This window comes from Sabethes cyaneus, chromosome 2, assembly GCF_943734655.1.
Source record: "Sabethes cyaneus chromosome 2, idSabCyanKW18_F2, whole genome shotgun sequence".
In the NCBI taxonomy this organism is placed as follows: Eukaryota; Metazoa; Arthropoda; class Insecta; order Diptera; family Culicidae; genus Sabethes; species Sabethes cyaneus.
This window is the reverse complement of record NC_071354.1, coordinates 121,137,558-121,153,791: the sequence shown is the minus strand read 5'-3', so window position 1 is coordinate 121,153,791 and position 16,234 is coordinate 121,137,558. Positions and strand designations below refer to the sequence as shown.

The 16,234-nt window shown below is 37.3% G+C and overlaps 1 protein-coding gene across 3 annotated transcripts in view; it reads left to right on the top strand.

The window, feature by feature from the left end:
* Positions 1-16,234, top strand: part of LOC128734148 (muscle calcium channel subunit alpha-1) — a 1,300,390-nt gene that overhangs the window by 867,347 nt on the left and 416,809 nt on the right. For all 3 annotated transcript variants that reach the window (XM_053828190.1, XM_053828187.1, XM_053828188.1), the window contains one exon: positions 1,802-1,903. In XM_053828190.1, coding sequence (XP_053684165.1) covers positions 1,802-1,903 — 102 coding nt within the window. The remainder of the gene's footprint in view (positions 1-1,801; positions 1,904-16,234) is intronic.

The window sequence follows — 16,234 nt, the reverse complement described above, 5'->3', positions numbered from 1 at the left end:
GTCAGTAGATCTAGGAAAACAAATAAACCTAGATAGAGGTGATCTCTGCGGGGAGGCTGCCCCCCACAGTGAGCGGCGCCTCCAACGGCGGGTCGCCGGCAACACTTACGGCCTTCGGCCGTCTCGCCCTGAACCATCTAGTGTTACTATTGATAGTTTTTGGTGGTTGATTAATGTTTTATGGAAGAGTCTAAAATTTCTCGAGTTCGATTAGTTTTTGAGTTACGCAAAAATTTCTGTTCTGGTTTCTGGATTTCCCTTCCAGGGTCTCAATTCACCATAGAAAAAATTCTTGTCTCCAAAAACACCCACATGCCAAATTTTGTTCCATTTGCTTGATTAGTTCTCGAGTTTTGCAGAAATTTGTGTTTCGAGTTTTGCAGAAATTTGTGTTTCATTCGTATGGGAGCCCCCCCCCCACTTAGTGGGGGAATGGGTTTCTAACCATCATGAGAACCTTCTCCGGCCCCAAAACCCCTACATGCAAATTTGCACGCCGATCGGTTTAGTAGTTTTCGATATATATAAAATATTTTTATATATATATATATATGGGTCATTCCACGGGAAATTTACAGTCAAATTTTTTTTTCTCTTCGTAATATTTTTTTTACGTTTTTTGTCCAAAAAAAATCGACACGTATTTTTCTATTTCGATGTTACTGTTGGAATTCGCAAGATATGATTTTTTAAAGTATTGTAATCTGAAAAAATCACTATTTTTTAAATGCTGATTGTAAACATAGTTTGTAATATCAAAAAATGACTTTCTACCAGATGTGTTCACTATTCCACAAGCTTTCAAAATTGGTATAACATACCCCCTTTCGATTGTTTTTCAATAGTTAAATAGTGCATTTTTATAAACAATTGCAATTTTTTCAAAGTTGGAACTTTTTTTTCTCGATTTTTTTTATTTTAAAATATTTGTTGATCTTTCTCGAAGAAACATGCAAAATTTGGAAATGGAGAAATGAAAACTCTAGAAGTTATGAATTTTTATATCGAAGCGCGCACATTAATGCAAACGACCGGACGAACGCGCGTGGTTCTACGACACGTTACACTTAATAGCATCAAAGGCGGCCTCGTTATGAAGCTGCCCGTGGGTTAGAGCATCGATTGAGCATAACCGCTCGTTTGCATTAATGTGCGCGCTTCGATATAAACATGCATAGCTTCTAGAGTTTTCATTTCTCCATTTCCAAATTTTGCATGCTTCTTCGAGAAAGATGAAGAAATATTTTAAAATAAAAAAAATCGAGAAAAAAAAGTTCCAACTTTGAAAAAATTGCAATTGTTTATAAAAATGCACTATTTAACTATTGAAAAACAATCGAAAGGGGGTATGTTATACCAATTTTGAAAGCTTGTGGAATAGTGAATACATCTGGTAGAAAGTCATTTTTTGATATTACAAACTATGTTTACAATCAGCATTTAAAAAATAGTGATTTTTTCAGATTACAATACTTTCAAAAATCATATCTTGCGAATTCCAACAGTAACATCGAAATAGAAAAATACGTGTCGATTTTTTTTGGACAAAGAACGTAAAAAAAATATTCCGAAGAGAAAAAAAATTTTGACTGTAAATTTCCCGTGGAATGACCCATATATATATATATATATATATATATATATATATATATATATATATATATATATATATATATATCTATTATATATATATATATATATATATATATATATATATATATATATATATATATATATATATATATATTATATCTATTATATATATATAAATACTCATTCACGATTTTTCATGTCATTTCAGAACTATTTTGGTGATGCATGGAACGTTTTCGATTTTATTATTGTACTAGGCAGTTTCATCGATATCGTATACTCTGAAGTGAATGCTACTAAAGGAATGAAGGTAAAATCACAATTTTTATACTTATATTTTATACTAAATCGATTCCCTTCCGGTTACCTTTAACATAAAATCTATTTTTAAGTGATTTCGAAACTGATTTCACGGTTCAGTGTCGACTGAAAATTGATTCTATTTTTTGCGTTTCTACCTTTGTTGTACTATAACAAAGGTTTAGTAATTAGTCGAGAAACATAAAGTGGATCCCACGTCCGAAGAGCCGAGTCACATAAACTAATCGTTAAAGTTTGACGAACAGAGCAATGTCTATATGTATAGGTGTGTATGCGTGTGATTTATGTCAGAACACTTCTTCTCTCTCACTTATTGCTCGGAGATGGCTAAAGCGGAGCATAAGCGCGACGTTTGAAGTTGTCCTCAATTTTCATGAGATACGAAGAAGCACAACAATAAAATATATTTTATATTGATCTTATATTTATATTGATCAATATCTTCAAATTCAACTATAAATCATCTGGAGTAATAGTGTTATGCGAAATAAATTCTTCATGTTTCTGATCAAGTGCCGAATCGCGGTTTTACCCCACTAGGGGGGCAGTAGTGCAAATACCGCGGGGCAAAAGTGTGAAGCTCGAATCCATGAAATTAGCACTACAGAAGGTAACAATAAGTGTTCGACGTCGGGATGAAGCGACCCACATTTCCCTCGGTAACATTACATGCACGCATTTTCATCCGGCTGAACCCGGATGAATCAACCCCGGTCGGCTCAGAACATAATTCCCACATTTTATTCGATTACCCGCGCCGGTCGGTGACTCGATCGAGCGACGGCGCCGGTAGGGCAAAATACTTAAATGAAAACAATTGTCGCGTTTGCACCATTCTAGGTTAACGAACGCGCAAGTTTCTTAACCTGCGGCAACGAACTGTTCCCAAAACAAATGCGCCGTTGCATTTTACCGACTAAGGTAAACAACGAAGCGCGAAACTGTTCGAGTTGACAAAAACAAAGTCCCCGCGCGAGGGGCCAAAATGTATGCGCGAGAGGGAAGCTCGACGGATAGCGTGAGGTCTGCCGCTAGGCAGAATAGGACGGAACTACCTCGAGAAGGAGGAGTTTCCTTAGGGCAAAGAGTTTTTAGCAAGTAAGAATTAACTTTGTGGAAAAAGTTTAGGAAAATAAATGGGAGTTCGATTTGGCACGCCGACCCGTCCGGTCGGTAGTGGCACTTAATCCGGTTGTTTTGCGCGGGTTTTTATGATCGAGGGGGCCCTTAAGGCCCCTTCATTGTATGGTGACAGCGAAAACAAAAGGGAAAAATACTTCCCTTGGTACGCCATTTCCGACTGGCTAAGCCACAGTGCCCCGGAAGCATTGTCAAGTGAAACTTGTAACGATTCGGGTTTTTACTAATCAGCGTCGTAGATTGTAAATGTTTGTTCGTGAAAATGAGCAAACTAGAAGACCAAATCAGAAACTAGTGTTGATTACTAATTGACTGTTATACTACCGGGTGTATTGAGGCAGCAAACGGAGCCACAATTGTTGGCCCTCTGCAAACGGCAAAAGCAAAAGGGACAGTATTTAAGCATAAATGCACACACGAGATGCAATCAGCGTTGAGCTGTATATTTAAAATTGTTACACGACAAAGTGGAGCGAATCGAGTGACCGTATTGAATAAGTTAGTGATCAAGAGACAGTGTTTTATATGAGAGCAACCGTACTGGGCCGTGTGTGAATAATAAACCAATTAGACCAGCCATCTCGAAAAATTAGAAAAAGGGGAAAAAAGTTTTTCGTTCAGAAAATTTCCCAAATTCCGTACCAATGCTGAGAATCAGTATCGCTGGCAAGGAAAATCTGAGGGATTTAGAAATAAAGTAAGCTGAAATCTGTGCCGTAGTTTGTGTTTCGTTTCGTGCATTTACGTCACTGTTCGTAATAAAAAGAAAAGTAAATAAGAGTCGAAGAAAGTGTAACTCGTCAAGTAAGGTGCAATTTGCTGCAAAATTGGACCATCAGGTACGGTTGAAAAACCGTGAAAATTTTTAGTTTTGAGAAATTCGAATAGTAAAAGAGTTTGCAGTAAGCGCGAAAAAGTGTACGGGGGGCTAAAAGTATTACGTGTGCAAAACGTATAACGAGTGTGGTAATCGATGGTGAAGTGAAACTAATTATCTCGCATACGAACAGAATTTAATGTTGAAAAATTTCGAGACTGCATTTTACACGGTGGGCCACAGAGGAACAACGAGCGACAGGATGGTCGCGATAGGATTGTGGAAATTTATGGGGTAAGTGATTTTTTTATGTGGTTTTTTATATCGCTTTTGGCCGTCGTGGGTGCCTTTTCCGGTCCTGTGCAGCTAGAAATTTTGCAATACCCGCTCCAAAATTTGCGACTGAACGTCCAAATAATCAAGTTTTTAAACTGGGACTGGAGTTCGAGTGTTTTCTTTTCGTCTAGTGAAAACAGATACGAGATCAAAATTTCCATAAATTGTGTATATTAGGATACTGAATTCATGCAATATGTTATTGTACAAAGAAAAGGCAATGTTTCTGTCTAATTTTCTTTTGTTACAGTTCTTTTGTTTTGTTGTTTTTTACAATGTAATTAAAGACGTTTAAAAAAGTATAAAGTAAAAAGTAAAAATCAGAGAGGTTGTGTACAAGACACGACCGCATATATAGGTGACGCAGGACTACGTAAGTCTTTTTGTAGTGATAGTAGCATGTATTCATGCTTGTAATCATTCGATTCTTCATGTATACATGCTACATGCATCATATATACATGCTACATGCGGTGTATGTAACGTTTATCAAAGTAGTAACATTGCATACGTTCAATTCTCAAAAGATTGTGAATTTGAAAACAATTTAACAAAATCAAGTACACAAACTATTACTTTCCTGCTACCTTACTGAAATTAAAGATTGTTTTTATTATCCATGGTTTCCCACGTTGAAGGGATTTTACCAATTCAATCATATTTTATCAACAGCACACCTTTTTACAACACTTCTCTTGAAACGGCAAGCATGCGTATTCATACAGAGTCGTATTATAACCGAACACCACAGCTGTACCACATTTTTCCAACATAGATATCAAATTCGCCGAAGTTTAATCGTCTCGCAGTAAAGAATTTGCGATCTGTTGGGGTAACGAACTTGTGTCATTTTTTCTGGCACACTTCCCTAACACAGACATCAGATTGGACTAGGTTTAATCGCGTTCGTAAAAATCTGTTGGCACGAGGGGGCTTTGTCACTCTCTCTGGCGTACTTCCCAAGCAACGACATCAAAATGGTCTAGGTTGAAGCGCGGTGTTAAGAAATCTTGTTGAAATGAGGAAACTTTGTCACTTATTTAGGCTTACTTCCCAAGCACAGATATCAAATTGGTATAGGTTTAGGTCATCGTAAAGAATTTTCCAACCAATCACGAAGCGAGAATTCTGGTAAAACGTAGGTTTATTATTTTCAATTTTTCAATAGTTCAACATCAAGAATTCGTACTTTTCTTCATTTGGGTCCATTCTTAGAAGATTTTCCGATCGATTGGTGTAAGAATATTGAAAATCGATCGGAAAACCGCTGAGCTATTAGCGCTCAAAACCTTTCATTTTTCGTGACGCTCGCATTTTTCGATTTTTTGGAATGACACCTTATCTCAAAACTTGCCGTAAGACGTAGTCCTACGTCAAAAGATTGGAACGCAAAACTGTATGTGTTCTGGATTTCGACCGGTCGAAGCAGCCTGCTGAATGCTTTCAAAGACACTTGTTTCATTTTTCGACCTCGTTCAGAAGTCATGGAAGTGAAAAGTAGCCGGACCCGAGAGTAATTGTATGCTTTCGTTCGGTTAACGTTAGTTTAAAAAAAATTATATATATATAATACCAATGTGATATAAATCTAGTCAATTCGTCTGCTTTGCCGATGACATGGATATTATCGGCAGAACATCTGTGGCGGTGGCTGAACAGTACACCAGACTAAAGCGCGAAGCAGAAAAGATTGGGTTAAAGGTAAATACGTCTAAAACAAAGTACATGCTGGCCAGCGGAACCGAGGCCGAACGACACCGCTTGGGCAGTAGTATATTGATCGACGGCGATGAGTTCGAGGTAGTCGATGAATTTGTCTACCTTGGCTCACTGGTAACGGCGGACAATGATACCAGCCGTGAGATTCGGAGGCGTATTATCAGCGGAAGCCGTGCTTACTATGGGCTCCACAAGCAATTGCGGTCGAGCAGACTAAGTCCCCGTACAAAGTGCATCCTGTACAAGACGCTTATTAGACCGGTTGTTCTCTACGGGCATGAAACATGGACAATGCTCGAGGAGGACCTGCGGGTGCTCGGAGTTTTCGAGCGACGAGTGCTAAGAACGATCTTCGGCGGCGTACAGGAGAACGGAGTATGGAGGCGGAGGATGAACCATGAACTCGCACAGCTCTATGGCGAACCCAGTATTCAGAAGGTAGCTAAAGCTGGACGGATGCGATGGGCAGGGCATGTTGCAAGAATGCCGGACAACTACCCTGCAAAGATGGTGTTCGCCTCAAATCCGGTAGGAACAAGACGACCAGGAGCGCAGCGAGCAAGATGGTTAGACCAGGTGGAGCGAGATCTGGCGGAGAGTACTCGGTGTCCGAGGAATTGGAGAGCGGTAGCCCTTAACCGAGTTCCATGGAGAAATTTTGTTCAACAGGCTTTGTCTTAGGACGGCAAGCCACCTAAGTAAGTAAGTAAGTGATATAAATGTTGCAGTTATTTTTTTTTTGCATTAAATTCATCAATTTAAACAGCCCTCGACTTTGAAAAGGCATTACTTTGTGCTTGGGACGAATGTTGGAACGCTCAAGGACCAAAATTCAATGACGAAAACTAAAACAAGGGGTAGAAAATTGGCCCAATGGGATATTGAGTTGAAACGAGAGAATGATTGAAAAATATACATCGTACACCTATTTCCTTTTAAATGTTAATTGAATATACTTCCTTTTGTACTATTCTATCATATTTTCAAAAAAATAGCGCTATTTGAACGATGTATTGCATTTTGTTAGCCATGCGTAATGGGTCGAATTATAGTGTCCTTACCCTACCATTATTATATATATATCGATTTCGATATATTTACCTACCTACGCGAATATTTTTTTATTTATATAAACACCTACCTAAAGAATGTTTTTATACACCTACCTAATAGGGATTTTTTTTATATATACCTACCTAATAGAATTTTTTTAAATTACCTGCCTAAGAGGTTTTTTTTTTCTTTTTAAATACCCACCTACCTAATATTGGGTTTTACATACCTACCTAATATTTACCAAACAGTTAATTGAGTTGAACTTGAATTTTATTTTCCCACAAAGCTATTCTTGGACGAGATTATTTTTTTCCTCACTCCTGTAGGTCGAATAACTTACAATATTTGCATCATTTACCTACCGTAATCGCGGTGGTAAGGTGAAGCGGAGTAGAAAGAAGCAACGACAGTTTCCATATGCTTCGCTCATTTTATCATCGTTCGCCTGTACCGGTCGCAATTGCAGCGACGGTGGAAGAATTAGAGGGTGAAGGGTGCAGTAATAGCTGCTTCGCAGAGCTCTGGTGTGTACCAGCGGCACGAAATTAAAACAAATTCTCATGAGTGACCACCGAGGGGAGGTACTCTGAGTCTCTTTTTAGTTCATTCGCATTGCAAAGGCAATGTTTGTAAATGTTGAAATTAACTTTGCTCGCGGCATTAAAGCCACGATGAAGAAAGCGCTGAATCAGCAGTTTTGGGCTGCTCGCGCGTTTGAAATTATAAACAACACAACCTGCGACGCACTATGATCAGAAGATCATGGTCTTTCGGCCAGAATCAGATTGAAATGTTTGAAAAAAGTTTAATCATTTTGGAACAATGTTTTTTTCCCTCGACATACGTAACCCAAGTAGTGAGACCGACTGTGGATACTAAGTTTATTTTATTCAAATTTATATTTTATTTTATTTTTCTTTTCTACCTTTCAAGAGTACAGGCGGAACAGATTTGCATTACTAAAGTTTAATTATTATGGTGCAATTATTAAATTTTAATAATTTAATAAGAGGTTTTTTAATGAATAAAAAGCAATTTTAACAATTTTAAATAAAATAAAATTTAAGAAAGAAAATTTTTGAACGATAGCAAGCAGCGATTATAACCAACTCAGACTGTTAGTCTAGAGATGTCTACTTTATACAAAAAAAAATGTTTTCTTTTATTTTACAGGAAAGATTTTGGTTAATAATTTTTATTCAAAACTCAAAGTACACGTAGAGTAAATACTAAATAATTTTTTTTCACTTTGAGAAAATGAAAAAGGAAAGTAATAAATGAGGAGGAAAACTACGAGTACCCTCATTAGAAAGAAAGAAATTTGACAATATAACAAGTCAAACGAACAGACGGAAGAGTGTGGAAAAGCACCTCCCTTTTAATATGATATATAAGCAGCAAAGAACTGCCAAATTTGACCTTTTTTCTCTCTCTCTGCCAAAAGGCAATGAACATGGAAGACTGGCTATGATAATAAAAGTTTTTTTATTATTATCAAAGAAGAAACATAGACACAGGGGAAAATGTTCACAAGAAATATTTGGAATGTTGGTAGAATCTCCCGAAGGGGATTTCTCGCGCAAGCCGGCTAGTACGACTCTTATTGAATCAAACAGTTTGCCGAAAGAACTGGAGTTAATGAGTATGATTGGGGATGAGTAAATGAGCGGGTTTCGGCGCCCGGAGTAAATGGAAGTATGAATGGCACAGTCTTACCGTTGCCCAATGCCAAAATCCTCAGGTGCCTGCACCTATAGAGGGAGAGGGGAGGAAGATGCAGGCTACTGCATAATAAAGTGGGAAAGTTGGGAAAAGACAGACGATCAAAGACAAATTTATTATTGAAGAAGAATTAAAAGGTAAATGAGAGAGCGTAAAGTGAAAAAGAGAGAGAGAGGGGGGAAAGGGGATATTTAAAAAAAAAGGAAAAAGAGTTTTTTTACACGTTGATGAAAAATACCAACGAGAAGCAAAACAGAACTTTTAATGGAATAACGGAGGTATGGAAAAAGTCACCAACCTTACGTTGAAACTTAGAATGAAAAAGGGTCATGAACCCATAGTTCGAACGAAGGCAAGGCGTTCGACTCAAAAGAAAAAAAGAAGAATTCATAGTAATCGAATGATATACAACTTATTTGTGTATAACCAAAATTATAACAAAAATGTTTATATTTATACATGTAAAATAAAAACCCCAAAACAATAAATCTTCAACAACATATAAAGAATTAAACATTTAAACAAAACTATACGTTAAATAAAGACTTGCTTGGAATAGCATTAAGTGGCTAGATAGGGATCAAGAAAAATTACGGGCTTAGGCTATAAGAAACAGAACACAATAGATACAATAGGAGCAGACAACATTCTTTTTTTTCAAAAACTTAACAAACAAAGTCATATGAATTATTACGGCCCGTCAGGAGAAAGGTAACCCGCGGTAGCCTTCAGGTAAATAAATGAACGCAGCCGATGTGTTTTTTGAGAAACTAAAAAAATCGTGTTGAGTTACCGCCGGTTAACGCATTTAGGAAGTGCTATTTTTAAGAAGTGAATATTACGAGAGGACGACGAAAATTAGCCATGGGGATGTGTCGCGCAAGACACCAACGGGCTCCATGTCAGATGAGCCATGATGACGAGACGATTTTTTTGAGACGACGAGGTGAGTGGGAGTGGGGAGTCGCGAGCGTCATGGATTGGCGGGATTCGAGGGAGACGAGAACCAAGGGACCACAACCAAGAAGCAGCTAGTGAATGCCGGTGATTCGAGCTGTCGTTCAGATCGGTCGCATATTTTACTAGCTCCTGGTTTTTACCCAGGGTTTAAAATTATTTCTTTTGCGGTGCCTGTTGGTTAGGTTACCTATAAATTCACCACGTGTGTAATCAGTCTTTCTAAAGGCTACCGAAAGGCTAAAGATTTTTAGTGTATCCATTTTTGTCTACCTATTTTTTGAAAAACTATTTTATTTCTTCTAAATGTCAGGTCGAAGTAAGAAAGCTCGCCTCGGGAAGAGAAAGAGGGATATACCCTCTCTAAATTCTAGCGTTGCTAGGGAAAATCAATTTTCCGTTCTCTCCGAGCAAGAAGCCGGAGATACTAATATTATTAATGAAAAAAATATCGTTAACAAAAGGGGTAAAATTCCACCTATTGTGGTATATGTTACCGAATTTGATTTTCGGAAGGAGCTTTCTTTGCGAGTTCCTACCGCTAAGGTCAATTATCAAATCGGCCGTAGAGGCGAGTGTCGCGTGCTGGCCGAAACGGAAGACTCGTTTAATTTGCTTATTCAGTATTTAACTGAAAAGTTGTATAAGTTTTATACATTCGACAGCCGGAATGAAAGACCATTCAAGGCTGTTTTAAAAGGTCTCTCAACCGATCAATCCGTTGATGAGGTCAAATTTGAATTAACGGAATTACTTGGCGTTTCCCCTATCCAAGTAATTCAAATGAAGAAAAAACGTCAAATTCGGGAAACCGGGGGCATTTCACAGCAATTTTACCTGGTTCATTTTAACCGAAATCAGGTAAATAGTTTAAATATTTTAGAAAAGGCACGTGTTTTATTTCACGTGCGTGTAAAGTGGGAACTATACAAAAAGTTTGGAGGAAATATTCCTCATTTAACTCAGTGTCGCTCATGTCAAAAATATGGTCACGGCACAAAAAATTGTCACTTGGACTCCAAGTGCATGATTTGCAGCAGTCCTTCACACAAAAAGGACGATTGTCCAGTGAAGGAGCAAAACCAATTTAAATGCGCAAATTGTGGTAATAATCATAAAAGTAATTCTTTTGATTGCCCGGTTAGAATCGCTATTTTACAGCGAAGAAATCAGGGTAAACAAAATCCTAAGCGTGAGCAAATTCCACCGGTAGTTAGTGCAGAACCTGTGAATTACCTACCCGTACAAGGTAGGTCAGGTAAATCATATGCTTCGGTCTTAGCCGGAAACTTGGACATACCTGTTATTCCAGGCAGTTCCAAAAAAAACATTAATCCTGGGCCACCTAGGGACGATGCCATTAATGATGACCTAGGTATGATTACCCAGGATAAACTTTTATTTTTGCAACAAGCAATGTCTACTCTAATGACTTCTTTGTTGTAATCAAGTTCCATGACCGAAGCTATTCGAATTGGAACAAATTATACATATGAAATTGTAATGAAGTTGAAGTTCAGCAATGACTTTAAATAATTCTATAAAATTTCTAAATTGGAACGCTCGTTCATTAAAAGCGAACGAAGATGAGTTTTACAATTTTTTAACTGTCAATAGAGTGCACATTGCAGTTATTACCGAAACTTTTTTAAAGCCAAATATCAAACTAAAATATAACCCCAACTACGTGGTACATAGGTTCGATAGAATTCAAAGTTCTGGCGGTGGAGTTGCTATTGTTATCCACCGTCAAATTAAACATCGCACTCTTCCTCATCTTGAAACAAAAGTTATTGAAGCTTTGGGGATTGAAGTTCAAACGGAACTTGGAATATTATTCGTTGCGGCTGCGTATCTCCCTTACCAGTGTACAAACGAACAAATAAATTTTCTGAAAGGCGACTTGCAAAAACTTACAAGGAATCGCTCAAAATTTCTAATTATCGGTGACTTTAATGCTAAACACCGATCATGGAATAATGCTCAATGTAATTCTAACGGAAAAATTATTTTTAATGATTGCTCATCTGGATACTATTCCATTTTATGTCCAAATGGCCCTACATGTTTTTCTTCTACAAGAAATCCTTCTACAATTGATTTGGTTCTAACCGACCAAAGTCATGCGTGCAGCGAGTTAATTACTCATGCTGATTTTGATTCGGATCATCTCCCAATCACTTTTTGTTTATCACATGAGACAATTTTAAACCCTATTAAATCTGTGTTTAATTATCACAAGGCCAATTGGGAAAGATACAGGTCTCATATTGAGAATCATTTGAATCATGAAGTAAGTTTGCAAAGTAAAACCAGAGGTCACTCAGCTTTGGAAGCTTTGAGAAGTGCTATTATTGAAGCCAGGGACAATTCTGTTCCGAAGGTCCAAATGAAATTAGATACTCCAATTGTTGATGACAATCTTCAATTGCTTATTAGGCTGAAAAATGTACGTAGGCGTCAATATCAACGAACTCGAGACCCTGCTATGAAAATTATTTATAAAGAATTACAAAAAGAGATAAAACAAAAATTTACTGCTTTGAGGAATGAACAGTTTGCGAATAAGATTGAGCAGTTGAAGCCTTATTCAAAACCTTTCTGGAAATTGTCAAAAATTCTGAAGAAACCATCAAAACCTATTCCAGCAATTAAAGATGGCGATCATATTCTATTAACAAATGAACAAAAGGCTCAAAGACTTGCTCAGCAGTTTGAAAATGTTCATAATTTAAATTTGAACGTGGTGTGCTCAGTTGAAAACGATGTCTCTCAAAAATATGATCAAATTTCTACTTATAACGTCTCACCTAATGAAGTATTTGAAACTGACTTGGATGAGGTTCGTTCAATTATCAAGAAATTCAAGAATATGAAAGCTCCTGGTGACGATGGGATATTTTACATTTTAATTAAAAAACTCCCTGAAATCACTTATCAACTTTTGGTTAAAATATTTAATAACTGTTTTAAATTAGCATATTTTCCTAACTTATGGAAAACTGCTAAGATTACACCTATTTTGAAACCAGATAAAAATCCAGCGGAGGCTTCAAGCTATAGGCCAATTAGTTTACTTCCATCCATAAGTAAATTATTTGAGAGAATAATTCTTAACCGAATGATGTCACATATTACTGAACATTCCATTTTTGCAGATGAACAATTTGGTTTTCGACATGGGCATTCCACTACTCATCAATTACTCAGAGTTACTAATATGATACGAGCTAATAAAGCCGACGGCTATTCTACTGGAGTTGCTCTTCTAGACATAGAAAAAGCATTCGACAGTGTGTGGCATAAAGGTTTAATCACGAAATTGCTAAATTTTAACTTTCCAATTTACATTGTAAAAATTTTACAAAATTATTTAACTGATCGATTTTTACAGGTTGTCTATCAGAATTCTAAATCTGATAAATTTCCTGTTAAAGCAGGTGTGCCTCAAGACTCGATCTTGGGCCCAATCCTGTATAACATATACACATCTGATCTTCCTGAATTACCGGCTGGCTGCACAAAGTCGTTATTCTGCGACGATACAAGCATTTCCGTAAAAGGAAAAAGTCTTCGTGTCATATGTAGTCGACTGCAGAAAAGCAAAACACTTGCAAAAGTGGAAAATTTCTCCCAATGCTTGTAAAACTCAATTAATTATTTTTCCTCATAAGCCTAGAGCTTCTTCCCTTAAGCCAAATAGCAATCACATTATCAAGATGAATGGAGTTGCTTTGAGTTGGTCTGACCAAGTTAAATATTTGGGATTAATTTATGATAAAAAACTTACTTTTAAAGACCACATCGAAAGTATTCAAGCAAAATGTAATAAATATATGAAATGTTTATATCCTCTTATTAACAGAAATTCTAGACTTTGTCTGAAAAATAAACTATTGATTTACAAACAAATTTTTAGACCGGCGATGTTATATGCCGTTCCGATTTGGTCAAGTTGTTGTATTACAAGGAAGAAGAGTCTTCAGAGGATTCAAAATAAAATTTTGAAAATGATTTTGAAGCGTCCTCCTTGGTTTAGTACATTAGAATTACATAGACTTACTGGTGTTGAAACCCTAGAAACTATGTCAAACAAAATTATTTCAAATTTCCGTCAAAAATCGTTGCAATCCTCTATTGCTATGATTAGGTCTCTTTATAGATCATAAGTTAGCTAGGTTAGATATTAGGTTAAGATTTATATTTTTTTCCCTTACATTTAGGTTGTAATCCCTACTGCTAAATAATCTTAATTGTCGTAACAAATCATAAGAAATCAGAATAATAGTATATATTGCAATTCTAATAGTGTTGAAAAGTCACCACTTGTGATTGAACACACAATATGATATAGGATAGTTACTCTTAAGTATTTTATGTAATCGAATATTTGCCCCAATAAAAAAAAAAAAAGCTAGTGAATGCCAATGACGATAACAAAAAGTGAGGAAGGACGACCTCAATTTCGATAAGTGAAGAAGCAACGGAGGCGCACGGTCGACATAAGCTAATACCGACGACCGCGCCATTTTTTTAACACGAAAGAACCTACAAGCAAAAGTAGATATCACGCTACACAAGACCAGCCGAATCCTCGCTACGCACCACATAAGTCCGATCGACTATTTGGGCATATGTGCAGAAGGCCACGGGCCGCAATTATAAGTACGCAGTCTTATCTGCCAGTAGGCCAAGGGGCCGTAATATTATAACCACAACCACGAAAGTTTATGATAGGCCAGGGGGCCGATACGAAAAAGTGAAAAAGTAATGTAATGAAAGTAATGAAAAAGTATATTGAAGCCAAGGGGTACATCGAGCAACGCAAAGCACAGTGTTGCCACGCCATACACCACGCGCAGCCAATAAGCCGCGGGAACGACGATTTTTAAGAAGCATGCAGACGACGATTTATTTTTGGGAGACGGTCGATGACGATAATACCACGAAGGTTTACTACGATGCCAGATGCCAAATTCCGAGGAAGACACCAGATGCCATCCAATATGGTCCTAAAAAAAAAAAATTAGGAAAATTATCCAATTTAATTCTGTTATGTGTATTTTATTCAATGACAGATTTGTATTTCGCCTACGACTTGCAGGCTTCCTCAGTGTCTGTTTTCGAACTAAATTAGCCAAAGCGATTTTACAGTTTTTGTAGGAGCTTAAGGTTCCTTGATGCTGGTATACAAAAGGCGATAGATAAAGCGATACATTGTTTGCTTAAGACTACCTGTGTCAAACGATACAATGTTTACTTAAGACTACCTGTGTAAAGCGATACAATGTTTACTTAAAACTACCTGTGCATGTATACACAGTTGGTGTAGGTAAACTGATAATATTGTTAGCTATATTCTATTGGTGAACTAATTCTATTGCAGGAGTCTGAAATCTGTATTAGTTAAATGAAGGAAAACCTGAAAGGGTCTAATGGGATTATGCGAAAATTGTGAAAAATGTGAAATCGGGATCCGAGGAAGGAGAGAGAGTGAAGTTTTTTAACCAGAAGTTGTTACGTCTGTGTGTATTCCTGTATGTCTGTGTTTTGGCACATATTTGAAAAGTCAGGAGTAACCGTTTCCAGGGTCTTTATTTAGTAAAGTGGAGGAGCACCTCTTGTAAATCTCTAAACTCTCCGCTACATCCATCTTCCACGCAGAGCAGTTGTTAATTACTTTTGCGTTGTCAATGGTCAGCGAATGGTTGTCGTTGAAGACGTGCTCAGCCACTTTAGATCTAAAATGGTGTGTCAGACCTTTCTCGGCATCTCTTGATGCTTTTGTTACCTCTGCCAAGAGTTCTTTTGTTCGTGTTTCCAGATTCCTTCTAGTCTGACCGATATATATATGGACCTTCTCGCATTGTGGGCAAGTGATTTCATACACCCCGGATTTTCTTTGTTCTTCAATCGGGTCCTTAGTTGATCCCAACTTATTTTTGAGCTGGTTGTTTCGGCTCGTGTAGACTAGATCAATTCCAAATTTTCTCATTTTCTGACGGAGAGGGCGTGTAGTGTTTCCGTCGTATTCTACTGCCACTCTCTTGAGTTTTGGTGTGATTGGTGTAAGTGTTGTTAGTGATTTTTTGTATTCGTCTCTTCTTTTTTTGGAAATCATGTTCTGGATTGTCGTTTCTCTGTATCCGTTCAGTTTAGCTATTTCAAGAATGTGTGCTAGTTCTTTTTGTTTCCCTAGCTCACTTAACGGTAATTTTTCCATCCTATGTATCATGTGATGGAAAGCTGCCATTTTGTGTTGGTGCGAGTGGTTAGATGAGCTAGGTATAACTCGTTTGGTGTTTGTTGGTTTTCTATAAACTTCAATTTCTGTTTCTGTGCTTTCAATTTGTCTTATTATTATGATGTCCAAAAAAGGAAGTTTACCGTCTTTCTCTAGTTTATATGTGAAGTGTATGTTCCTGTGTGTACCGTTCATGGCTGCTAGAATGGTTTCCAGCTCTCCTTTTTTGATGATGCTAAAAATGTCGTCGACGTAGCGCCACCATCTTGTTGGGAGTACTTGGTCTTGTTCCAGCTTGTTTTCAAGGTTAGCCATGAATAGTTCGCACA